The sequence below is a fragment of the Notothenia rossii genome (genome assembly GCF_949606895.1).
Source record: "Notothenia rossii genome assembly, chromosome: 10".
Lineage (NCBI taxonomy): Eukaryota > Metazoa > Chordata > Actinopteri > Perciformes > Nototheniidae > Notothenia > Notothenia rossii.
Window position 1 is genome coordinate 60,031,641 of NC_136908.1, and position 27,584 is coordinate 60,059,224.

Sequence of the window (27,584 nt, forward strand, 5' to 3'; positions counted from 1 at the left end):
CCCCATCCTTCACTCACTCCACTGGCTCCCTGTAACACACCGGATCAACTACAAAGTCCTCATAATGGTCTTCAACGCCATCAACCACAATGGACCCACCTACCTACAGGAACTGCTAACCAGAAAACATTCCCATACCTCACGCACACTCAGGTCAGACAGCTCCAATCTCCTGGCTGTTCCGTGGACAAAACTGGTCAGCATGGGAAACCGTGCTTTCTCCGGGTCCACGTCTGTGGAATCAGCTTCCAGAGAACATGGACCTCGGCATCACTCTCAGTTTTTAGGAAATGCCTCAAGACCCACCTGTTCCACACCGCATTTTACTGACTGTCATTTACTTTATTTATTTATTTATTTTTAAAACTTTTATGCTCTTAACCTTTTATTTTTATTTTTTATATTGCCATATTTTATCCAATATGCTCCTTTAGATATCTTTTTCCTTATTTTTCCTTATAGCTTTGTGAAGCACCTTGAGATGACGTTTGTCTTTAAAGTGTGCTATATAAATCAAATGTATTATTATTATTATTATTTCCACTGCATTGTTTAGCTCAATTTAGCTTACTTTTGGTACGTTTAAGCTATCGTCATCTGTTACCTCTCAGAGTAGGCTATTTGGTTTACAATGGAGTCAAACTGAAGATATTATGTTTCTTAAAATTAAAAACAATTTTTACGCTAACAGTAGGCTCAAGACTTTGTAATAGTTTAGCTAAACAATAGAGTGGCGAAGTCACGCCAATCTACTTCCGGTCCATGGGACCTTATTTCGGAACAATAATGTATTGAAGTCAATGGAGAGAGAAAACGTATCTTTCGATCCCGTTTGAATTGTTCCATGAAGACACTTTTTTTTTTTTTTACTTGCAAAATTCTCTTTTAAATTGACAAACATCTTATTTGTAATTCGTGGCACAATTCAAACGGGATCGAAAGATAATCTTTCTCTCTCCATTGACTTCAATGCATAATTTTTTCGAAATAAGGTCCCATGGAGCTCCACCGGAAGGGGAGGGACTTCGCCACACTATGCCTAATTTGCATTGTTTAGCTCAACTCAACTAAGCTAACCTTGGTACATCTAAGCTAATGTCAAATGCTATCTCTCAGAGTATTGGGCTTAGTACAATGGAGTAAAGCTGAAGACATTAATGTTTCTTAAGAATACAAACTCTGGTGAACCTAAGGCCCTGACACACCAAGCAGTCACCAGAGAACTCGCCGACGCCGACTGTTGCGTCGCCGTGTTCTCCTGTGTCTTGGCCATGTGTCGCACTGGAACACACTGCAAAGACTTCAGCCGAGCACATACGAACTGCGCATGCGTGAGTGGCAATAACTCTCCTTACAAGCAGGCGGCGGTAGTGTATATTCGTCATTCAAAAGAGGCAACAACCGGAAGACAGAGAAGAAGAACAGACGGCGTGATATAAACAAACAACAAATAGCGTGTGCGTTCCATTTTCACTCTCGTCCATCGAAAACATGTTTTGTGCTGTACTGGAGCTATCAGCCATTGGAGTGTTGCTTGTGGAAGACATTCTCAAGCAACAGTCTCTCAAGAGGCGGAAGCGATCAGAGTGATTTCTTTGGCCGACTGCCTGTGGCCGACGCATGGCCACATGCGTCGGCCACAGGCAGTCGGCCATGAAAGGCCAAATAAGGCGTGTCACGGCCGACGGTGCGGGACACACCAAATTGGGTTTGGGCGACAGGGCACGCTTCGTCGTCCGACTAACGAAAACGGCCTGGTGTGTCAGGGCAGTAGTCTCAATACTTTGTAATAGTTAGCTAACAATGCCTAATTTTCACTGCATTGTTTAGCTCAATTTAGCTTACTTTTGGTACGTTTAAGCGAACGTCAACATCTCTCTCTTAAGGCCGCTACACACCAACCTGAGACCAAAGAACGCGTACCGAAGGCGTCCTGACTTTTACGTCCGCTACGTCGGCTACTTCGCCCGCCTACGAACACACCGCAAAGACTTCAGTCGACGAGTGGCAATAACTGTCCTTACCAGCAGGCAGCGGTAGTGTGTATTCGTCATTCAAAAGAGGCAACAGCCAATCAGAGTGATTTATTTGGCCGACTTTCTTTGAATCAGCCGCGGTGTGAAAATGTGCCGTGAAGCAACGACAGTGCGGGACACACCAACCTGAGTAGGGCGCCGCGAATGCCCGACTGCCTCTGACGGCCTCTGACTCCCAAAATTGGGTCGGTGTGTCAAGCTGAAGACATTAACGTTTCTTAAGAATAAAAACTCTGGTTCAGCTAACAGTAGGCTAAAAAAAAAGCAGGAATGTCCTCTGAGCTCTTCGTTGCTACGTGATCCATTAGCAGAGGCGTCAGAGGCTCTTTATTCCACAGTGACAGCAGCTCACATCCATCTGAGCAGCCTTGGCTAACTGTCAGGAGCTCACTTCATCATTGGATGAATTCCATCCCATGAGAACATTCACCTCCCTCTGAGCACCTGTCCTATTTGTGTTTGTCATGGTCATATGCATAAAGCAAGGCTGAGTTTACTAAAGCTTCATTTTAAAGCTGAAGTGTCTAATAATGGCGACATTACAGGGAAACAGATGGCACGTGCTAAAATTAGCCTGATGGATGCTATTTGCTAGATTTAGCAGGGAATAAATGATGCGTCATGTTAATCGGGACATTTATCTTTTGAGTTAGAGGGAGATTTTGTGGCTCTGATGTTCCCTTACAGCTCAAAGTTGGATTCCAACACTGTTATACAAATGACAGATTAGTAGAAAAGTTGTATTGTTTATTTGTGTTTTTGACAATGAATCCATTCACGTCTGTCTATATATTTCTTCCATCTGTCCGGACGTGAGCCAGGAGAAACTGGATTCTTCTTCTCCTCACACCTTGTCTAAAAGAGGACCTATTAGTTTCCATGCTATGAAAGCAACTGATAAACCCCTTCAAGTAGCACCATGACAGAAAGATTTATTTCCCTCCGAGGTGAGTAATACCTAGATGATTTGACGACAGGGCAACTGTTGTAATATTTGGAAGTAAGATTCTAATTTAAGTCCAGTATGAAGGACTTACCATTATATATAATGGGCAAATGACATTATAATGATATAAATAAATACATTTTCTAACATGTTTCTATCCCATTAAAGCCTTGCTATACTTAAACAATGTACTAACCCTCAGAATCACTCATATATTCAGATTTATTCCATCATTATTATCATCAGTTTTGTATTCCTTATTCAATTTCACATCATGTGGATGTTTCGTTTGTAGGTATGTGTTCTTATCTACTATTTGATGTATTTTTAGCTATATTTCCATGCTATTTATGAGCTCTAAATCCAACAAATAAATGAAAAACAAACCAAACCAAGAAAATAACCATCTCAGGGGAACTCATAAATATGTTCGAACGAGATGTGAACATGTTATGTTCCTTTTTTGGTGGAAATCCATCTAAAAGTTTAAGAAAGATTAGGAGCCGTGTGGCGCAGTGGGCTAGTGCGTTGGTGTTCGGATCAAGGGGGCACAGATTCAAACCCCACTGCAGTCAGCATGTCGTTGTGTCCCTGAGACACTTCACCCCAAATTGCTCCTGTGGGGATTGCCCACAGTGTTGAGTATGTAAGTCGCTTTGGATAACAGTGTCTAACATGTAATGTAAAAATCACTTTACTAATACCTCTTGATTATCTTCACAAACAAGAGCACTGTCTTGCCACTTTTAACAGTGTCACTCATCTGTTGATTATTCTCTCCTGGAGGTCATTTGGCTTTAGATGTTATCTGTGGAGTTACAACACTGTGATCATCCTCGCAGATTAACTGAGGGTATTGGGGCAATATCATTCACACATGCTTGATTGATTGATTGATTGATTGATTGATTGATTGATTGACATGCACTATGGGGGTGAGTATCTGGATCCAACACCATTAATTGAGCGCATCACTGAAACACTCAATGTGTTAATGAGTTACAGCCGCTCACAATGCAATCCCAACCTGTGTTATAGTTACGGAGGGAAGGGAAGGCATCATTCATATACCTTACTTTATGATTTGAAGTGGAACCAGCGACAGCATGGGAGCGCCGTCAGATACTGTAAGAGCAGAGACGGATGTTAGTCAGATGTGTTTAATCAGGGGGAGAAGTTAGGAGTGGTGCTTATTCACAGTGATAACTCCCCCTAAAACTGATGAATTGCAACACTGTGACCTCTGACCCCTAGTTAGTTACAACACAAGACTTAAGCATATTATTCATTACACTTTCAACTTGATTAGGTGATTGTGTAAATACCATTTATGATTCCATGAAACATGGGAGTTGCTGACATTCCCAAAAAAGCTGGATTACTTGAACTTTTGAACACATCATTTTTGATATTGTGTGCAATTTGATCAAAAACACTCCCAAAAAGACACAGGACACTGACTGGAATCCAGGAGGTGCTACAGGTTACATTTGAGTGCTCACTGTATACAACATTTAACCTTTATATAACACCATAGCTTCCTTTAGCAAATAAAGAGAGACAGATTGTACCATTATCTTTGTTTGGAACAAGTGGAACTTGTACAAAGACATGCATTTGGTGCAATAAAGAAGTCACTTGCTGATTGTATCATGACAAATACATGAGCCTATAGGGCTGGTATTTAATTGGTAGTCTTTAATTTAATTTCTAAGCTGAGCCTATGACTCAAATAATAAACTTACACCTGTGCCCTTTTTGTCTTTACACAATTATTTAGAAAATGTATTTACTGTTGCATCCAACCATTTAAAAAGCTTTGCACCACACACACACCAAGGCTGTATCTGTTAAACACACCAAGGCCAGCTCATGTACATTTTCTCTGTGAATCAGTGGAGAGTAGTGACTATATGTTCAAAAATGTGTATTTCTGTTTTACTTTTAGTACTTTGAGTATATTTTGATGCTAATACTTTCCTACTTTTACTCGAGTGCAGAATGTTTACTTGTCACATAGTATTACTACACTCTGGTACTTTTTTACTTAAGTACAAGATCTAAGTAGTTCTACCCACCCTTGTCAATTTGTAGGCCATAACATGTCATCTGTGTCAATTCACATTAATGGTCATTTTCAGTCAGTGTTTCAGTATTTACAGTGTTTATGTGTTTGCTCTGCTAGAAAGCAAGATATGTTAAAAGTACAAATGACAACAGAGTTTTCCGACACTCCTGTAGTTCTACTCTACAATATCTGAGTACCCCTCCCTCCCCTGTGTGTAATAATCTACCAAGTCTTCTTAGCAAAAAAGTCCCATGATCTGCAGCAGCAGTCTGGTGGAGTTCAGACTAAGAAATTACGCATTTGTTTATTACCACTGTTTTGAAACAGAAGTGTAGCCCCGCCCACTGAGGCTAAACCAACCAATGAGCTCACCGCTGCCTCAGAGGAGTGATCAGTGCATGTGAAACTCCAGTCTGCCTGTTCATTGTACTGAGTCAGCGGCCATGCGCAAATGGATCCAGAGGAGGGTGTGCTGTGTAGGCTGTAGTCTACATAAGATCTCTTCCTACAGGACACACTCACTGCAGACTGCAAATCACAGGCAGCAGCTGGAGCCTTGACTTTTTATCCATCCTTCTGTTTTCATGAGTAAAACCAAAATCCACAATAGTGGTACCTTGGGATCTCTCCAAACACCCTCCTCCTCCTCCTCCTTCTCCTCCTCTTTAAACCACGGATGCAGAAACCAGCAGCGATGCGGCGGCTCTGCTGTTGAACTCTCTGGACCCCTTTCAGTGTTTTTTTCCACCGGTTTTTCATCCACAATGAAGCTGAAACCGAACCAGACCAGGACATACGATGGCGATGGTTTCAAGAAACGAGCAGCATGTCTGTGCTTCAAGAATGAACGTGAAGAAGAGGTAAGAGGTTGAATCTAGGACCATATTATCCAGCGTTTATGTGTGATTGGTGGGCCTAGTCATCCCCATGTCAGCGCCCAGTCACTCAAACACAAGGTTTATGAATAAAATTGACAATATTTTTTGTTAAAACATATGGGTTTTGATTTCCAGCCACTGTTTTGGTGTGTGTTTATGTGTTACCGCTGTTGATGCGCCTTTGGCCATCCAGTTTAGGCTAGTTTGAGGTGCTTGTAGAGAAAGGAGAAAAAAGCGCTGTTGTCAAGGTTGTTTCCATTAATAACAAACCACTATCAGTTTGGACTTTCAAAATAAAAGCGGCGGTCAAAAACCCTCATTCAAAACGTCACTGAATTTACAACCAAACCTTTATTTTGAAGGCAGATTCGCTCCACTTCCGGTTATATTCTTGTTAGCTTGACGTAGCCAACGCAGAGGGGGCGAGGCACTTCTGTTGCATGTTTCCAATAATAGCGGGTTAAAAATCCATGTGTTAGAGTGACTGGTTAAAAATACAGTTCTATTAATACATTTATATATCAAATGCAACGTCATTTCCCCATATCTATTAACACAGCTGTGTTAACATCCATTCATGATTTTGCTGCATCCCGCCGGCCTTTAGCTGCGTAGCAATTATGTGCAAGAAGATTTAAAGGGGCCTTACCATGTAAATAATGGACATGAAGTGACAGTTATATTGTTCGAGACTTTTCTCGGTGAAATACAATACTGAAGATTAACTTTAAAGAGGATTTACGCACCTTTCATCAGTGGTGTAAAGTGCATTTGCTCAAGTACTGTAGTTAAGGACAATTTTGAGGTACTTGTATTTCCATTTTCTGCAACTTTGTACTTCTACTTTACTGCAATTCAGAGGTGTTGAGTGTACTTTTACTCCACTGCATTTATATAATACCTTTTAGTTACTGCGGATATTTGGATGAATGAATATAACCAACACTTAAAAGTTACACCTGGAGTAAATTCACAAGCTTTAATGCATCAATAATTATAATCAACACAAAAACAATCTGCAGAATGACTACTTCTATACTTTTGGTACTATAAAGTATATTCTGATGCCAATACTTTTCTACTTTTACTTTTATTTTGAATGCAGGACTTTTACTGTAACAGAGTATTCCTACACTCTGGTACTTCTACTTTTACTCAAGTACAAGATCTGAGTACTTCTCCCACCTCTGGCCTCAACATGTAAATAATGAATATGGAGTGATATTGTCAAAGGTACACTTACATGACTGGTTCCCTTGTTGGGACTAATAATAGTAATGTAGTCATATATATGTCAAAACATTAGGATCATATCTCCGTTTTTGTGGCACTTGTCTAAATGTAGCCTCCTCTTTTAGCGGCTGTATAACACACACACACATACGCACGCACGCACGCACGCACGCACACACACACACATACACACATTGTATATCCACTCATGTGCAGCTGCTATGTCATCATAGATGATTTTCCAATTGCACTGATAGGAAATGTATAGATTTATCTCTGCTTTTTACATTTGTTGTTATGAAACTTTGTACCTCAGTGTGTGTACGCTGTGATTATTTAATATAGCTTGTTATCATAGGACAGGACAGTCAGAGTACATTGTGACAACAGTAGAGCCCTCTTCAATCACAAGGAAGGGAACCAATCTGATTCTCTGATTAGGATTTTGATTGCGAACAATGGCCTTGTTATGCCTAAATCAGCAGCTTGAGATATGGGGCATTGTGTCATCAATACTTTCCTTAAACACACGCCTCCGTTCCTAGATACAGGAGAAACAACTGTGGTGAAATGAGAGCCACGCATGCTGTTGGACGGTTTTGTTTTGGAGAGGAAAGCAGAAAGCTGAGCCCAGGGCGAGGTACTCTATGACAGCAATTAAACTCACAACAGGAGAAAGCAGGAACAATGACGGCATGTTAGTGCCTTTAACCGTGCGCTATAAGCTTTAATAATTATTTCACATACTTATAGTGCAGTGGGAGGTTGTAGACATTTGAAGTTTCTGAAGTTATTCTGACTGAAAGCCACAATGGTGTGTGTGGGCTTCTGTGAAATGAGTTCAGCAAATCACCATAATGCAGTAAAAAGTAAAGCTGTGTGGCTTCAGAGCTGCTCTCCAATATATGTGTGTGTTTTAAGATTGGTTTCTCTGAGTGACTAATCAAGAGACAGGATCTGACTCTTTACAGAAATGTGTTGTATTCATTTCTGACCTGCAGCTTTAATGTTTTGGTTCATTCTCACAGCTGCAATTGGTGTTATCTCCATCTGTAGCAGACAGCTGTTTTTACAAATATAGCTCTTTAAATCCAACAGCACACTAGCAAACAGCAGATAGACAAAGTTAGCAGCTAGCTGGTAACATATAGTCGAGCATTAGGCAGTTAACAAGCCTTTGGGAGTTAGTGCAGACCAAAAAAGAGGTAAAATCAGGTAAATATCGGATTCCTATTTGTCAGGCGGACGGCAAATGTTGTCTCATAGCAGCTGGATGTGTAAATAAGCAAATGCTTGCTAACCAGTCCACCATTAGGGATAATATGTAGATTTTGCAGCTTGTTAATTTGAACATTTCTAGTTTCTTTTACGACTTCGGGGCAATATCATGTGGTGCTTATGAGTGTTGAGGCGTTATATGTTCTTGCACAGTGTTTATATAATTCTGACCCAGAGGCTACATATTAAAAGTCCTGCAGCAGATTGTAAATGTCATGTGGTCGGGGGGGAAGTTGGTAGGCTTCAGCAGAAAGTCAGAAATGTAGGCGTCTCCTGCTCTCCGACTGTCTCTCGTTACAACTTGTCTCTTATGTGTTGGTACCTGTATGACACTGGGGTTATATCACTGTGCCAGCACTATTGATCCGCCCCCCCCTGCTACTTGAGCGTCTCAAGACTTTCCATCATCTTCTCTCCGCGGCACCCGGCTCGGACAGGAATTGGGAGCCTTCTTTATTTGACAGCTACAGGCGTTTCTCCTCGAGTAGCAGGAGGGGGAGGCGGAGGCGGTGTTTATGTCATCCAGAATATCCCTGCCCGTCTTTTACTACCAGCCATAATTCTGATGTCTCAAAATGAGGTATTGAGGTTAGGGGTGAGTGATCGTGTTTTGTAAATCAGGTCCAACATCACAAGACTGACTTTTGGATCAGGGGAGGTTAGCTTGCGTCACCTGCAGGCTGACATTTGTGTAAATATTGTATTTCATTACCCAGAGGAGATGATATTCACTGTATGTTACCTCAGGTTTCGCCGCCCTTTTTTGTGTCTGGGAAACATGGCGGTGTTCCCTCTGGGGTTTCTTCAAATATAAGTGGGCGTCATGTGCTCAGAGCTGACCTTTGCCCTTCGTTTAGATTTTTAGTTTTGGCTTTTCTAATCACACTTTTAGAAGTTGTTTATAATGCTAAAGCCATTTTCAGAAAGAATGGTGTTGTGAGTATAAACTCTGTCTCTTTCCTTTCTGTCAGGGACTTCTTGGTAAGAGTAGTTTTATTGATTGGATGAAATGTTAAAGATATTTTATTAAAACAAGTCGGATGTAACGCCCGAACACTACTTGTTACCATTGAAAGTGCTTGAAAAGTACTTAGAAAGTAACCAGTTAAGTCTAAACAAAATGTTTAAAGGGTTGAAATATATTGTTAAAGGAATACATTTACATGTTAGATGCTTTTATCCAAAGCCACTTACCTACTCAATAATGTGGACAATCTCCACTGGAGCAATTTGGGGTGAAGTGTCTCAGGGACACAACAACATGCTGACTGCAGTGGGGTTTGAACCTGTGCTCCCTGATCCCAACACCAACGCACTAGTCCAATGCGCCACACGCCTCCCGTCACATCAACTGTTAAAGAATTTACATTGTTAACCAATTAGCTTAAATTAGTGGATGAATGGTTAATAGTTAACGACAACTACTGGATGATAACTAAATGGTTGATAGTTAGCTCAAAGCAATGGATACATGGTAGACAGTTTACTGAATGTAATGGTTGAGTGATTGATAGTTAGCTGTAGAGTGGTGCAGGAATGAGTCCTTGAACCCGGAAATGAGTCAGCATTTTACCACTTCTGGTTCCCTCGTCTGGAGGTCAATGGTTTATGAGCAGCCTAAAATAAGGTCTGTGGTTAACACAAGCTGAAGAGATTTTAAAGTTTTGGTCTAGACTATAAGATACGTCAGTAATACTCCACTCGTGAATGACTAAAGTTTCTAGGTTTCATAAAAATGGCGATTGCTAACAAGTGACTACATTCGACTACTAAATGTTAGCTTTGTACTTCTGGGCCCAGGAGTTCAACACTTTGAATCCCTATCTAATCGGATCAGATTTGGATTTTGGGGAGTTCAAAACCAAAAAACAGGATTAGGATCACTTTGATATCCGATCAGATCAGGAAATCAAATCCAAGCTTTAATCTGGATCAAATAGTTCAAACTCACAACACAGGATTTGATGCCAAAAGACTGGATTATCCTGATCCCACCAGAGGGGTGGATTTCCAGCGGATTATCAGAGCAAAATGTATAACAGAAGCTCAATGGAAGCTGGGGTAGAAGCGGTTCCATACAGTAGGAAATACTACTAATATAATGCAGGCTTATTTCCTGCAATATATTGAAATCCAATAGAACATTCCCATTGGCTTTTTGTCGAGCTGGCCCTTGCGTCACTAAATTCTTGGTCGGCTTACAAAAATACATCATCGATGCACCCCTCTGTAAGTATTGGATACAAAGTTGAAAGTTAGCTAAAAAGAAAAAGATAGAAAAAAGGTGCTTCACTTCATTAATAGAGAAACAATATCAATTTCCTTTTTTTTAATTCTTAATAATGTTTAAAGTCAATTATTTGCATCTGACTGATGTTGGGTTGATCACTAGAAAAGGTCGTTATCATGACATTCACCTAGCTGACCTCTGAATGAACTTCACATACTTGCATTTAGGGATGCTCAATTAATCGTATTTGAATCGCAATTACGATTATGGCTTGCAACGATTACGAAAACAACGTAATCGAAATAAAACGATTATCTTTTTATTATTATTACTTTTTTTTTTTTTTTTTTTTTTTTTTGGGGGTTTTTTCAGTTGAATTATAAAGTTCAGGGTAATCAACTGTTAAAAACATACTGTTAAAAAAAAAATCTCCAATAAATTGATGTTTTCAAAGTAAACGTTTTTAATAATCGTGATATCAATTATTGACCCAAATAATCGAGATTATGATTTTTGTCATAATCGAGCAGCCCTCCTTGCATTTCAGTGAATATGCTTGGTATTCCATCTTCACAAAAGTGGCAGCCTAGAGAGATGAGTAGAAGCTTGCAGGTTTGATATCATTGTGATGATAAATGCCGTGTAATGGTGAATCAAGCTGCCGCTCCCTGTTATGAATGTGAAGCTGTATTTATCTCAGATGAACATGTGAAGAAACTAATTCCTAATTATACTCCGTTTGTAATATGTCGATTCAGTGCTCTACATTCCTAAATTCATAATAAAAAAACTAAATTCAGCTTGCCGTGTATTCTGAAGGGACGGACACACAACAATTCAAAAGATAAAAAAGGAACAAACAAAGCAGAAATGTGCTTTGTCCTCGATGCTCTGGAAGCTCTGTGGCTTTTGTTTTGTACACATCTCCCTCTTTGGACTTGGGACATGTTGACAACGGTGGTTTCCCTTTTAGGCCTCACACACACACACACACACACACACACACACACACACACACACACACACACACACACACACACACACACACACACACACTCAGAGAGAGACACACACACACACACACACACACACACTCAGAGACACACACAGAGACACATACACTCACTCAGAGACACACACACACACACACACACACACACACACACACACACACACACACACACACACACACACACACACACACTCAGAGACACACACACACTCACACCAGACAGCAAAGGGCAGTGGGTTTGAGTGCTCTGAGAGACCAAACCTATCCAAAACACAACGTCATACCACTGAGAAAGCACATTTATAGCCCATTTTCAAATATTTTCTATTAAGTGACATGTCCAATAAACCTTTTCACGCTCACACACCCTTTTTTAAGTGTTGGTTTGAAGGACAGAAGTTCAGTTTTAGCTCACCTCATTCAAACGGGGTCCCAAGGTTGACTTTGCACATTTCTTTACAATCTGCACTCCCCTGAGAAGACGTCACGTTCTGCAAGTGTCAATACCCCTTCCTCTAACTCCCAACACGTATACACCATACACCTGTTGTGTGTTTTCCTAGAACCTTCTCACCTGGTGGAAATGTCTCCCGAGCGTGCTCTCGTACTAATCCTCACGCGTGTTTATCTGCCCCACTGCCCTTTACCCTAAACCCACATCGTCAGGGGAATCGGTTTCCAAGTATTAGTGAGCCACATTTTTAAATACATTTTGTCAATTGAAGTTGATAACACTTTCTAACAAAGCTTAGTTGATAAAGCCAAATAACTTTTTTGCGTAGCAAGCTTGAAACATACCCTTCCTTTGCCCCTTATCCCCCCTAACAGTGCTGTGAAGGGAGATACAAAGCAATCTTAGGCGTCTGTTTTAAGGGGTTGAGCTGCCAAAATGAAAATAATTAAACCGTGTTAAAAGAAAGCTATGATGTTGGCTGTTTAGGTATAAGTTTATTAAATTATCAAGAATAATTTACGTTCATTTGAGTGATTTTGCTCACTTATACTACTCAACTTAAAATAGGCATTATAGTTGGTGGAGTTTGGTCAAAGAGCGATTTCCGAATAAGCCGTGAACCTAAACCCTCACGAGATAGGTGCAGCCCACAATCCCATTATTTAAGATTTACAAACACAGAGTTAGAGTTAGAGTTAGGGTAAGACTGGCAGATTAGTGGATATGGTGATATGGTGATCAGATGGTTGGTAAATGTCACCATATGTTATACAAGCCGCTCAGCACACTCTTTTATTGCATGTGTGTTGCCTATGCTGTGTGTTATGAGGTCATTTCTAACAAGATAAAAATGCCGTTCAATCACAAATAAATGAACCACTGACAAGAGTTAATACTTTTGGTTTTGTTACGACCCCCGTCCGGTCACAGTCTGCCTTTTTAATGTTGAGCGAACGGCTCCATGAAATTGTTTACAGCAGCTGCTCTGTTGTGGTTGCTATACGGAGACGGGGCCAAACTGCAGACACGGGCACATCTGATCCGAGCGTATCTCCGTACTCTGCAACTGTAGAGTAATTCAAGCCCTGCAGTCGCTTAGGAGAGCACTGACTGAATGTGAGAGGCTCCTGATTGGTTTACAGGCATTGTTTGCTTCCTAAGGATGTTATGGAACCGCTTCTACACCGGCTTTGACTGAGCGTCTGTAGGATATCTACAACATGTTATTGGCAAAGTAGACAAAAACAATTGTAAATGGGATTATTCTCTTTTTTATTAATGGAAAAATATAACGGTCCCAAAATTAGTGATCCAACTCCCTTTTGGTTTGAACTACTGTTATGGAACCACTTATACAGCAACTTTGACTGAGCTTCTGTAGAATATCTTCAAAATTGGCAAAAACTAAACAAAAACTGGATTTTTCTTAATGGAAAAATATAACGGATACATACCAAGGTCCCAAACATCTTCAGTCCGCTCTGGTTTGAGTGAACTCACGCCTTTTTTGATATTTCCTACTGTATGGAACCGCTTCTACACCAGCTTTCATTGAGCGTCTGTTATAAAAATCCCCAAAATACTATAGGAAATGTAGACAGACAATAGAAGCCACTGAGAAAAACGAAAATCTTCAGTTCGCTCTGGTTTGAGTGAACTCACGCCTTTTTTGATATTTCCTACTGTATGGAACCGCTTCTACACCAGCTTTCATTGAGCGTCTGTTATAAAAATCCCCAAAATACTATAGGAAATGTAGACAGACACTAGAAGCCACTGAGAAAAACGAAAATCTTCAGTTCGCTCTGGTTTGAGGAAGCTAAATTCTTTTTGACGGCGATATTTTACAATAATTGAAAATTGAATTGAAATTGGAGTAAAAGTATGTTTTTTTGTCTATTAATCGATCTCATATTTTCCTATAAATTCCATTGATGGCAATTTAAGGATTATTCCCTTTGGAAATTAATCTGGGGGTTGTTTCCCTGATCTATTGTTGAGGTATTTGGTCTTTACATACATGCCTGTCATAAAGGAAAAATGTAAATATCCACAGATTAAATATAAATAGTTTGAATCGATTAGTCGTTCCATCTCTTATTTGATCAACTCCTGGAGAAAGTGTATACCGCCTCAACATTTTGAAGCTATGAACTTTGTGGTGTATTTAGGCTCCTGTGAGCAGCAACAGAGAATAAATAGCAGAGACGCACCAATCATCTTGAGACAGGAGTCGAAGGGGTCAAAGGTCACATGTCTCATGTCAAGGCCTCAGTTTCTATGTAAGGGATAATGTGCAGCGAGGGGGTCATTATGGGGAAAAGAACACCCGACAGGCAGATCAGGAGCGAAGCGGAGGCATCTTGATCAGCCTGACGTACTAAAAGAAACTCAAACAAACTAAGGAATCGACTCCATATATTAATTGAAATTATTTTATTGACTTAAAAATGATCGTATTTCTTCCGCTAAGAACTTTCTCTTTCTTGATCCTCCTTAGCAACGGTCAATAAGTCCTTCACAGCGATCTGTACTACTGTATTAACAACCTGTCACGTGTTCTGAATTGACCAATCAGAATTGAGTATTCAACTAAGCCGTGTAATAAGTGTGAATGAATGCACCCCCCTCTGAACCGCAGGGACCTTTAGCTTCCACTTTGTGTGTCATGTTTATTTGTGTCTAAAGGGCAGTGTGACTTAATTTTACAATGAAATAAAGGTTAGTGTCGTGGCTTCCTCCCTTTGTTTCCCATCGAGCCACTTGGACGCCTTAAACAGACATTTTTAATGCGTTATTTTTCTCACAAAGAAAGCAGGCCTTTACAATAGTCAAACGAATCAAAACCAAAGAGGCAAAACTCAAATAAAGTTATAAACAACTTGGATGTTCTTTCTTTCTTGAAGTTGTGTAGGATAAAAATAAAAATAACGGTTAAAAACTGTGTCTCGGTGCAGTCTTTCACACAGGTTGCCCATATCTGTGTCTCTTAAGAGGGTGGCATTGTGGGAAATGTAGTCTTTTATAGTCTCTGCTACCGGTCTTGATTAGGTGACAATATTTGGCCTTTTTTACAATAACCCAAGTTGCTAAACACTTCTGAAACATATGCTTTCTTCTCCAGGTGTTGCTGGTCAGCAGCAGCCGGCACCCGGACCAGTGGATTGTGCCCGGGGGGGGGATGGAGCCGGAGGAGGAGCCGTGTGGAGCCGCAGTGCGCGAGGTGTTCGAGGAGGTGAGGAACAAATCAAAGCTTTTTGTTTCTCCCCGTCTAAAATAAGGTCGTTCTGTACGATTGATAACTGAGCTATAAGGGATAATGTGCAGCGATTATAGCAATAATGACCGCTAGCTCTCCGTCTTTTAACCTCTTTCCTGTCCTCTCCTGATCCTTCTTAGCAACGGTCATTATTTTGCTTAGCAACGGTGTGTTATCGGACATTAACAACCTCAGAAATGTTCGATGCTTTTCCTGGTGCTCAAAGCGCTTTACAAGCAAGTAAAGAAGAACAATAACAACAAAAGTAAAAAGTGCTAAGCTAGGTGGAATAAGGGCGAGGCGTTAGTGGATTAGGAGTTGAAGGCAAGAGTGAAAAGGTGAGACAGAGAGATCGAAATACCGTTTCCTACAATCCCAAACGTCTTTCCTTCTATCCCTTCATCCTTCTTAGCAACGGTCATTATTTTGCTTAGCAGCGGTGTGTTATCGGGTATTAACAACCTCCTAAATGTCGGAACTGACCAATCAGAATCGAGTATTTAACTAAGCCGTGTAATAAGATACGATATGAAACGCTGGAAAGGAATTTAGTTTTGGACTCCTTGGTCCTGCAGTTCAACAAAAGATAAAACAAATCATAAATACAACATAGTCCATTTACCCTAATACAAGATAAAAGAGAATAGCTTATTCACACATGACTTACACTACAAGTACACAGTTTGCACATACATGTATACACAGACAACGTACTGACACTGACTGCTGAGAAGCTGAACGGACATTTAACCTGCTTGCTGATACATCTAAATATTTATAGATGGTTGAACTTGGCAGTTGAACACCAAAGAATAGTTGTTTTTACCGTGTTTGATCTTTAGCCTCACCCCAACACCATCTGTCCGTCCAGCAGGTATTCAGAGCATGGAAACTATTCGCTGTGTAAATGTCTCGCTGTTAAAGCTTCTTGTAAAAGACCTCAGTCATGCAACCCTATGACCTGCAGGATCTTCATACAGTGCTACAAATCAAGGCTATTATGTTGTTTTCACAGTTTATTTGATAGGGATGGAAACAATATACATAGATCCATCAACTAAAAACAGCTATCGCATGAAAGTATGTGTTTATAGCTTGTTTGCAACACCTGTCGCGGGTAGAGCTGGAACAATACATCTAAGACTAATCGATTATAAAAAATAATTGTTAACAATTTTGATAATCTTAACATCCATCCATCCATCCATCTTCTCCCGCTTATCCGTGGTCGGGTCTCGGGGGTAGCAGTTCCAGCAGAGAGCCCCAAACTTTCTTTTCCCTGGCCACATCAACCAGCTCTGACTGGGGGATCCCAAGGCGCTCCCAGGCCAGCGAAGAGATATAATCCCTCCACCTGGTCCTAGGTCTACCCCTCGGTCACTTCCCAGCTGGACGTGCCTGGAACACCTCCCTAGGGAGGCGCCCAGGTGGCATCCTAACTAGGTGCCCGAACCACCTCAACTGGCTCCTTTCGACGCGAAGGAGGAGCGGTTCAACTCCGAGTCCCTCCCGGATGACTGAACTTCTCACCTTAGAAACATGACACAGCGAAATATTAGAAGATATCAATTGAGACTTTCCACTATAAACTGGTGATGTTGACTTTAATAACAGAAAAGTATAATAATAATAACAGTCTATAAGTATATAAGTACCTTTTAGATATAGTCATAGCGCACTAACATCATCAGTGTTTCTTTTTTTTTTGTATTTAATTACATTATGAAAGACAAAATGCACTCCAGTTAACTTTGGCTATTAACAGCACAATGCTACCTTAAATTGTATTAACATTATACCGTAAATTCTTTGCTTGGAGGGGGGGGGCTACAGGCGGTCAAAGCTCATTGTAGGAGCCATTTATGTTAATTGTTGGCATGTTGATTTATTTTGTTTATATTTACAATGCAATATTATCTTTGAACACATGGTGGTGGGGTTAAAGTGCACAGGTTGTATAAATTGGGTCAAAGGTGACCAAAAAAAGGGTCAGGTATTGTTCGAACTCTTCAATAAAGATCGAACTAAACTGCATCCAACGACCGGAAATGCATCTGTTTGTGACGGCGTAAAGATCAGTCTCTCCCCTAATAATGACAACTGGAATATAGGGGAAATCGACCGCTTTAATTCCCATTACACTCATGGTTACAGGGGCACTGGCCACCTTCGGCCCCCCTTTAGATCCGCCCATGCATTGCGGTGCAGATGTCCATTCCCAGTAGAGCAGGAGCAGTTGTCGGCAGTATAAGGAGGGTGAGACCTTCAGAGGGCCACGGTGTCAGTATCTGGGTGACTGAGGGCCCTCCGATCGGGAACCTTGTGTTCTCAGCAACGTCAGTGATCTAAACTCGGCACCTCATTGGATTCCTGAGCTCTCATGAATCCCGCAGCCCCGCATTGGTGGGACAGATTGACACTTGTGAAGTATGCTGAGCAGGGGATGGATGTCACGTACCCTGCCAGTAATGTGACTCCTGTGAATTAATAAAGCAACTGTTAAGGGGTTATGAAAGAGACATAATTACATTTCCCCACTGGTAGTTGTTCAGGATTCACGCCGTGTTCAAGGCATTACTGAGGACTGCACGTGAAATGATTTTATCAGCACTGCTGGAAGTCCTTGATCAATACACTTAGAAATCATTAAGATAACCTTACTTCAAGTAGCTGTGAGGCCTCGGAGGACACAAGCAAACTTTAAAAAAGATCTCAGCGTTATTCTATAGTGTGCTCCTGAAAGTTTTAGCGTTGTCAAGCATTACATCCGAACAAAGCCAGAGAGGGTACAAAGACTTCAGTACAGCTGGTCCTTTAAAACATTGACAAGTAAAACACAAAACCAATTGTTCTGACGCAGAACACAGTCTGTGTTTGATCAACTGTTCTGTGTCCTCTTCTGTCCTTTTGTGTTGGAAAGAAGTGAGTTTCTAATGATTTGTGATTTACTTCCTCAGGCCGGTGTGAAGGGCCAGCTAGGACGTCTGCTGGGAGTATTTGAGGTAAGATTTCACAGCTTTATCTTACTTTACTTGCTTCAAAAGTGCTGAATCTGAGGTCCATCCCTTCTTTAAAATCAAGGCTAAAAACCTTGCTTTTCCAAACTATGTTTTAACATTGTTCTTCAGCGCTTCTTGCAACATTATGTGTATTCACAATGTCTCTTTTTTTAACTCATTTCTTTGCCTTTGTGTCTGAAATGCTTAATATAAACCAACTAACCTTAACCACCACCATTTTTATGATCATTCAGTCTCATTTTCGTCTGATTTCTACAGCAGAACCAGGACAGGAAGCACCGGACGTACGTTTACGTGTTGACCGTCACCGAGACCCTGGAGGCCTGGGAGGACTCCGTCAACATCGGTACGGCAGCTTCTCACTAGTGTCTGCAGGGGCTGTGGTGTCTGTATTTAGGCAAATAAGAGACATGAGTATTTACAAGCCACTGAGCAATTGATGGTGAAATACCACAGATATCATAGAAATATATTTACCCGCCCAGAGAGTGACTCTGGCATTGATTTCTGTCATCAGTGCGATCCTAAATGACATGACATTGCATTTAGTTGACGCTTCTATCCAAAGCGACGTACAGTGAGTGAACCATAAGGATTCAAACTATAGACAACAAGAACAGCGTTGACATTTTCAATTCAAACACACTCTTTGGGCCCCTGGGGGGTATACTACGAAGCTGGTTCAACCTAACCTGGATATGTTTGAGTTAGCCGGTTGGCCTAATCCAAAACATACGCGCTCTCGCTAAACGGTCCTACGACGCTGGTTATCAAGTGGATCGCTCAATCCAGCCGTGTCCTATCTAGTTAGGTGCGCGTTCACATGAAAGGGGTGGTATTTGGAGCATTCGACCAATCACAAACATGGACAAGCGTACTGACAGCGCAGCGTCATACTTCCTGAATGAAAAGTCAACTATAATATTAAACAAATATGAAGAAGTTAAACTTTAAACATCCATGACTTAAACACTTTATCCAGGATCAAAGCCACATAGCTGCACCTGCAAGGTGAATACAGCTGGTAAAAGAAAAAGTGTTTGAATGCGTACATTAACAGGTTTATGATATCACTGCCCCGTCTAACACACGATCTGACTTTAATTACATTTGACTCGAGAGTGTTTCGTCAACTTAATGTGTCGCTTCAAATAATACTTCTGCATACAGTAGCCTATGTGACACTAAGTGTTGCACGGCCAGATACGGCTCAGCTGACTCAGATAAGGAGATATATGATCCACTATGATGTGATATGCCACGGACTGTACTTAATGTTACTCTGATCCGGTTACTTATGTTGTGGCAGATATTTAAGTAAGCTTTCTTAACGCTAATGTTATAATAGTCAGATTGCTCTGAAGATGGGAGGTGCTATTCTATTAATGTTCACGTTCACACAGTCGGGGATTTTTGCCGGCTGTCTTTCCTGCAACGGCAGCTTTTCTGTATTTCCTTTCTCCTGTAATATGACTTGATCGCTTTAAACTCCGCACACTGAGCTCTGATTGGTCAGCAGGCGGTGCTTTCACTGAGTTGAGCTCTTAGCCTGCAACCTAACCTGGTCCCGACCAGGTTAGCCACACAGCCTAAGTTACCATGGAGATCTAGCCTGCTAAAAAGAGAACCACTTTCGTAGGACCGGAAACTCTGAGTTTTCCCTGAAGTTAGCTGGCTAAGCGAAAATCCTGCTTCGTAGTATACCCCCCTGGGCTTGAGTTGGCATTGCATTTTCTGTTATCCCAATCAAAACATAGTCTCTAGATTTCTACCAGAACAAAGTATCTAAATGGATTTGTCTCATTGAAATTTAAAATACAACATCTCTTTGATTTTCTATTTTAAAAGCTGAATTTTCAAATTGAACATCAGTCAAACTGGATTGGTCATTTTTAACTTTAATGATTAGATCTGAAATTTGTAATCCCAAATCAAGACATTTCTAAATTTGCTCAGGAGGAGAATTCAGAACAAATACATTAAAATGCATAATTTTAAAAGTAAAATATTCCTAATCTACGGTGATGTAATCAATGGTGATTCAAACTCTAATGTTATTTACAGGCTGTTAAATCAAACTCTCACGTCTCTTATTTACTTCCATATCTGTGTTTCCCTTTGCTCTGCAGAGGACAGCTTTTACAGAACCATGTTTTGTATTAATGTGAAGGCCAGAGATTATACTGGTGTGGGGGCACGCAGTGACAACAGGAGATAAATCCTCTCTGTCTGCAGGATGCTCCAGCTGTCAGTAGCATGTAGGCTTCACTGTGTATGCTCTCAGAGGGGAGCATCCTCCACCTGTCACTGCTCCACACACACTGTTTATTACTGCATGTTAGCACGCTTTTAGAGGTCTATATGCCATGATTTCATAACCATTATATGATGGTTATATTGGTGCGGACCAATTGGCTTCACACACACTTCCTGTTGTGAAGGCCTTCTGCAAAACACTTCAGCTCTGCATCACATGGCACTTCCTGCTTTCAGTGAACCATTTCTAACCTGTAAAAGATAAGAGAACATATTAAAGATGATCATTTCCTTATTCTGTATCGCATGCTAGACACAATGGCTTTGACACAATGTTAGATCAGATATAGCATATCATTGCTTTATTATTGCAATATATTCAGGGATACAAGGACATCCTTTTCAAGCTACTACACTACTTTTTGAGAGCTATTTTGCTTCCAGTGTTTCAGATTCCTGGAGTCATTTTGTTGTCTATTTTACGACAACCTAAATTCATGAGAACATAGCATTATAGCATCAGTACTAGATAATGCCTCATTTGCATGTATAAAGATAACATTTCAGAAAACGTGCAATACAAAGAAAATATATCATAATGTATGTTTTTTTTATTGTGATTTTTTTTTTATCCCGTTAACAGTTTTTTTTCAGATTTATGGAATCAAAATTCTCTTTAATATTATCACGAAATAACAGTTAGTAACATGTGTTTGAACCCCGCTTTATCCACAGTTTCTGTTTCGTACATGTATGCAATAATGCACATATTTAACGTGATAGATAGATAGATGGATGGATGGATAGGTAGATTGATAGGTAGGTAGGTAGGTAGGTAGGTAGGTAGGTAGGTAGGTAGATAGATAGATAGATAGATAGATAGATGGATAGTTAGATTGATAGTTAGGTAGGTAGGTAGGTAGGTGTTCCTGAAAATTGAGAATGGTCTTGAATGCCTCTTTGAAAATGTAAACATTATACAACATTAAATGTGGTTAATAAACCTCAGGAGTTTCCCGGTGGTGTCAGTCAGTCAGTGGGTGTTTCCTGTGTGTCACACTGCTCTCTGTCTCCCCCTGCAGGCCGGAAGCGGGAGTGGTTCACGGTGGACGAGGCTATCAGAGTGCTGCAGAGCCACAAACCGGTGCACGCAGACTACCTGCGCCGGCTCCAGCTCAGCTGCTCCCCCACCAACGGGAACTCCATCCTCCCGGGACCCCCCCCAAACGACAACTACCCCCATTACAGCGCCACGGCAACCACGCCCTCGACGGGCAGCGTGCTGGGCTCCTCCTGCAGATAGGACTGAGCTTCCTGTCACTCAAAGCGCCTGTACAGTCTTGCATGAATCTAAATGACTCTTTCCTTTACCGTATAACTTGTAGTCGTAGCTGCAGGACAGACCAAAGCCATCACCAGAACTGATTCAGTCTCGCGTGACGGAGCAGGAAAACTGTGGATATCTCAAGAACACTTTTTTTTGCTGGAAACACCACACTCTGCTGGAGTTACTGAGCTGTCGAAGGAATGCCTTACACAGAATCTGTATGAATGTTGTCTTTGGGTCATTTTAAATCACCGACGTCGTTTTTTTTGTTGCAGAATGGATATGCTTTCTAGTCAATAAAAGGGGTAAGTGACCCTAAAGCCATGTCCATGTAGGGAATGTTTCCATATTCTCAACCAATGAGGACATAGGGATATATCATATTCACATTACACGACAAAAAGGGATTTTCTTTACACCATGTCAGCATTAATGATCCAAATGGTCCTAAAATTTAAGATGAGAAAGCCACCACAACATCTCCTATCAAAACATTGGAGGAATCAGAAGTCCTTTGATTGTCCCTCAAAGGGGAAATGTACATAGATAAAAAATATATATAAATGGCATGCATGAAGTATATAAAATCAAAATGACTACAATTTAACAGGAGAACACATTCAGGTAGATAAGGAAGTGGCATGGTGGTGAAAAGTAAATAATAACATCAGTGAGTGGATACCTCGGTAAAGTGAAAACGCTGAGTCATGTGATCGATATCCTTTAACACTACACTGCTGTGTTCCTGATTAACATTCAGCCAATGTCTCGTGACGTTAGCATTAACCTTGTGTTACCGTTCCCATGCTGTCACAGTGGAAGTATTTAAAGGTACATCTCTATGTGCTTTTAGGGTCATTGATTCTATTCAAATGTGCTAATTAAAGAATTGGATTGTCTTTCAATGAAGATGATCTGAAGTGAATTGCTCTCTCTATCACTATGAAGCTGTTATATCACGTCTCATGGTGTTATAAGGCGATATCAGACCACAAAATAACATTTTCCCTGTACAATATGATTGTTGTTTTGCTTGTAACTAGGATTACTTGCGCCTCGGCTGCAACTACCAAGTATTTTCATTATTTCAAAGTGAAAACACAGCTATCACTGGTTCAAAATGTAGAAGTAATGCATTTTATATCAATAGAAAGTCATGTTTTTTTGGTACTGCCTGAACAAGTGCAATTCTGGGTGCTCAATTAAAGGCATAAAATGATCCTTTGAAAGTTTTCGAACCTACTTTTTCATCAAAAAGACAGAAATCCAAACCCAAAATGGCTCAAATTGGCGGTTAAAAGTCCCATTTCAGGTCATTATTTTGTGTTTTGTAATTATTTTTCACATATATCGTCGCTGAAAAAGAGACTCTCACTCCCTCCTGTGTCGACGGCTGAATGACGACTCTAGAGATTTGTAAATAGCTTTGCAGAGAAACATTGAAAGTGTTTTTAACCTGAATGTACCTGTAAAATGTCTCTTAATATTTTATATATTTTTTAACTATGTGTAGGAGAAAACAAGCGAGAGCGGTGTGTACAGAATATTTGTATTGCTGACAATGTGCCAAGGGTTTAACTGTGAAGGAGACATGGCAAAATTCACAAGTTTGTCAGGATGGTATATAAACATTAGATCGGCCAAAACATTAACGACTGAATCTTTAACATTTGAGAGATTTGGGGGTAAAGAAAATATTTTTTTTAACAGCCGATTAACTCAAAAACGAATATAGGTGTAACATTAGATTTTTTTTTTTACAATATAAAGGGAAGTGCAGCTTTTGGTAAATAAAGTCTGGACAGTAAGGGAATGCTTAAAACCACAGACACATTTTGATGTTACCGTTTATTCCCACTGTTCAGAAGGGGTGTAACATATCTCTTAAGTTTTCTCCATGCTTCAAAACGTCCCAGAGTTTCGTCGAATCTGCTTAAAATCGGACAAATCTGATCAACTCTGCCTTGTTCGACTGGTAAAGTCCAAACACCTCAAACCTGTGTGTGTGTGTAAGTGTGTATTGTGGGTTGATGAACATGAAATACTATGTGCCAAAAAAAAAAAAATTGTCAGATGGGAACATTTTTGATGTCAAGTTATACTGTACATCATAAATGATAATGATCAAGGGGGATAATTCATGATATAATCATTTCTAATGTTAAAAAAGTGCATTTTTTAATGATTGACTGCATCCTTCATGGTTGAAATTACAACTAACGAAGCACTTTTTTTGGTATTGTGATTCAACTGAGACCATCTCACACTACATTCAACATTTAATTTAAACCCATTCATCGTCATATTTAATGCTGAAACACCTCCTTCCTCCACCTATTGGACCCTCTGTTTGATGCGTAGGTCATTGGATGAGTCTTTTATGAGTAAAGCATGAGATTTAAATTAAAAACACCACAATGAAATGTATGTGCTCAACAATGTAAGACACCGGCGTCCACTAAATGTTGGGATTTGGATGTCACACGGATGTATCCAGAGCGAAGATTTCTCACTGTTATCGTCATGAGTATTATGCACATGAGACGTTTAATGTAAAAGACACGAGGACTGGAACGATGTTTTTTTTGCGAAAAGATTGCATTAAAGGGGAAAAATCTTGTTGTAACTGTGGCTGAAGTTTCGTTTGTTTATACCATATGCTCTGTTCCAAAAATGTCAACGATTTGGTAAATATTTCAGTAGCTCAGCAGCTGTTGTGTTTTTTAATCCCATGGAAACGGTCATTGTTTTTGAGTCATGACTAGATGAACCTGCTTTAAAGGCCTCGGGGGGAAATGTGTGTTTCTTCCCACCAACGCCCCCCATTCAGGGATGAGCACCTGTAGGCCTACAGGTCGGTCATTTTTGGGTTGGAAAGTTTGCTCACAGTCAAATGAAACAGAGCTGTACAACTAATTTTTTTTACCCAGGAACTACATTTGCATAAATCCACAAGTTAACACACCTAGAGTAAGCCTTAAGGAGCTTTACCTAGAATCCAGTTCTGTTTGCACGTGATTATTAAACAAGTCGTAACATCTTCAAAGGACCCTATTATGCTCAGGTTGTTATTAAGGATTTTTCTTTTATGAGCGAAGCCTAACAATAAAGATAAGAATAGAATGGTGATGATGTAATAAAACATGGAGCGGAAAGTGGCCCATTTGAGCTGACTTAACCCCAGAGGTGGAAAGTAACTAAGTACATTTACTCAAAGTACTGTACTTAATTACACATTTCAGGTACATTTCAGTATTTCAATGTTGTGCTGCTTTTTACTTCTAACCCACTACAATTCAGATGTAAATGGTGTACTCCACTATACATATCCAATCTGCACAATGACTACTTTAAATATATTGTGATGCTAATACTCTTGTACTTTTAGCTGAGTAACATTTTGAATGCAGGACTTATACTGAGTACTCTGGTACTTCTACTTTTACTTTTACTTCTACTTCTCTCACCTGTGTACTTGAGTAAATGTAGTTACTTTACACCCCTGGTTGTAATAACGATCCCTGCCTGCAGCGTCACCGGACACCTCAGGTGAATCTCCTGTAAGCCCCGCCCCTCCTATAGCCACGCCCCCATGCGTCATATCATCCAGAGGAACAACAAAGCAGGACTTCATCGAGTTTCTACCTGTCGAGTCAAATGAAGCGTCCGAGGTAAACTAGACTGGTTTGGATCAGCTCACGATGGACGAGGTGTTCTTTAAGTCTGCTCTACCCGCTCAGGACGGTCTGGCTCTGGGGGACAGCAGCCTGGCTCTGCCCGGTCCCGGGTCCGGGTCTGAGTCCCAGCTGCGAGTCCAGCAGCAGGTCCAGCTCACTCTGGCCCGGAAGACGAGGAAGACTGTGTCAAATGGTAATGTATCTGAACACTGTGAATGAATGGAGGCCCTATTTACACTAGCTATCACACAAAGGCTCTCAGATATCAGATATCAGAATCAGAAACGGGTTTGTTACCAGGTAGGTTGACAAGTACGAGGAATTTGACTGTACGTAAAACAAGAATTAAAAAAAACAGATAGAGGATTTTAAGAACACAATAGTAACATTTACATTGAAACAGAATGGAATAAAAATATGTGCAGCAGGGTCGTGCACAGACATTTTGGGGGGCAGAAGCTCAAATGAGAAAAAGGGCACTTCCCATAATCATTTATAAAAAATGTAACCAAAAAGTTAAATATAGTTGCACGTCTCTGACTTACTGACCAATTTATTTTAATACCCTCACACTCACGCAATTCTTTAATACTCAACAGAATTCTACAAAATAATCATTAACACAGAGACAATGGTCTTATTTAGTAATGTTGTTATTTTGGTCTATTTTGCTTTCATGTTTTCTTTCACTCTAATGGAAAGGAAACCTCCAAAAAACACAGATAAATGGTGTTCGTTTTACTACCCTGTCTGAATTCATTTATAGATATAAAGCTAATCTGCATATTTAAACACAACATTTCAGGGAAAATACTGACTCGACGTAAGTAACTATCTGGGGTGCTATGTTTTTTTTGTTTTTGTTTATCCTTTTCAGCTGCAATGCCTTGGTAACTGCATGCACATTTGCGCATTTTAATTAGGCCTAGTTAACGCCTAATTTGCATATCAATGTGGCAATTGTGATGACGTTATTAGATATACACATTTTACTGCATTCACCTGTAGTGTCTCCCCTTAAGTACAGTACATTAGCCTGTATGCCCATGATAAGTTGCCTTAGCTAAACCTTGAGCTAACTTATCCATTAGCTAGTAGCCTACCTTAGTTAGCCTAACTATATTTATTTTTGTCTTTTGGCTGTAAACTCCAGCCACTGGCAGCTTAGTGACTTGTTCATCACCACTCGACTTCAAACAAGCCAAGAAAAGCCGGCATAACATGGGACTGAAAGGTGGGAGGTGCTGCTACCTGTCTGTCTGAAGGGACTGCCGATGACTGTCCGCACCGCTGTGGAGGGAAGGAGGGAGGGAGGGGAGAGAGCATCGGAACTTCAAAGTCTAATCTCGCGACCTGATATTTTTTTGGAAATGGAAACTGTGCGCAAACAGCAGTAGATATATATTATTTTATTGAACAAATAAAAATGAAAAAAGCACCCCATAAAAAGGGCACTTTCTCTGGAGGAAGAAAAAGGGCAGGGGCTCAAGCCCACTCTGATGTCTATGTGTGCACGTGCCTGATGTGCAGTAAAAAAAAACGTATGTTCACACACTCGTTTCATAGGTTTGGTACACACTATCACACTACTTCTACATGCTACACTTGTGTTTTTAAACACTGTTACTTATTGCTGTACACCTGTGTCAAATGGTAACTTATCTGAATCCCTGTGAATGAATGGAGGCCTTATTTACACTAGCTATCACACAAAGGCTCTCTGATATGTTCACACACACTCCGTTTTTTTTTAAACGTTTCTTTTGTATATTTAAATGCAGTGTGTGCGTTCTTTTTTACATTTTCTTTTTATAATCCTTACATTTTTGACGTCGCACAAATTATTTTCTTATGTTGTTTATGTTTGCACTATCATCCACTAAAGCAAATTCCTTATGTGTAAACGTGCC

At 40.4% G+C, this 27,584-nt stretch overlaps 2 protein-coding genes across 3 annotated transcripts in view; both read left to right on the forward strand.

Moving 5' to 3' along the window:
* The first annotated feature begins 5,462 nt into the window (after nt 1–5,462).
* On the forward strand, nt 5,463–24,623 carry nudt4b (nudix (nucleoside diphosphate linked moiety X)-type motif 4b). 2 transcript variants are annotated; one of them, XM_079656096.1, is made up of 5 exons: nt 5,463–5,910; nt 15,260–15,370; nt 18,352–18,396; nt 18,673–18,760; nt 21,753–24,623. In XM_079656096.1, the coding sequence occupies exons 1-5, from the start codon at nt 5,635–5,637 to the stop codon at nt 21,971–21,973; spliced, it is 741 nt and encodes a 246-aa protein (XP_079512222.1). In that variant the 5' UTR covers nt 5,463–5,634; the 3' UTR covers nt 21,974–24,623. The 2 variants fall into 2 exon arrangements, with proteins under 2 accessions (XP_079512222.1, XP_079512223.1); XM_079656097.1 differs by having other exon boundaries at nt 18,676–18,760.
* A 984-nt stretch (nt 24,624–25,607) lies between these two features.
* The window catches only part of pkp2 (plakophilin 2), a 23,561-nt gene continuing 21,584 nt past the window's right edge, over nt 25,608–27,584 (forward strand). Inside the window, exon 1 of the mRNA XM_079656577.1 lies at nt 25,608–25,867. Coding sequence (XP_079512703.1) covers nt 25,699–25,867 — 169 coding nt within the window. The 5' untranslated portion in view covers nt 25,608–25,698. The remainder of the gene's footprint in view (nt 25,868–27,584) is intronic.

Excerpts from the sequence above, each read along its gene's own strand:
- nudt4b (XM_079656096.1), top strand. The coding sequence starts at position 5,635 with ATGAGTAAAACCAAAATCCACAATAGTGGTACCTTGGGATCTCTCCAA. Across the intron at positions 15,371-18,351 it reads TGCGCGAGGTGTTCGAGGAG|GCCGGTGTGAAGGGCCAGCT; the intron begins GTGAGGAACAAA and ends TTACTTCCTCAG. Across the intron at positions 18,397-18,672 it reads GTCTGCTGGGAGTATTTGAG|CAGAACCAGGACAGGAAGCA; the intron begins GTAAGATTTCAC and ends TGATTTCTACAG.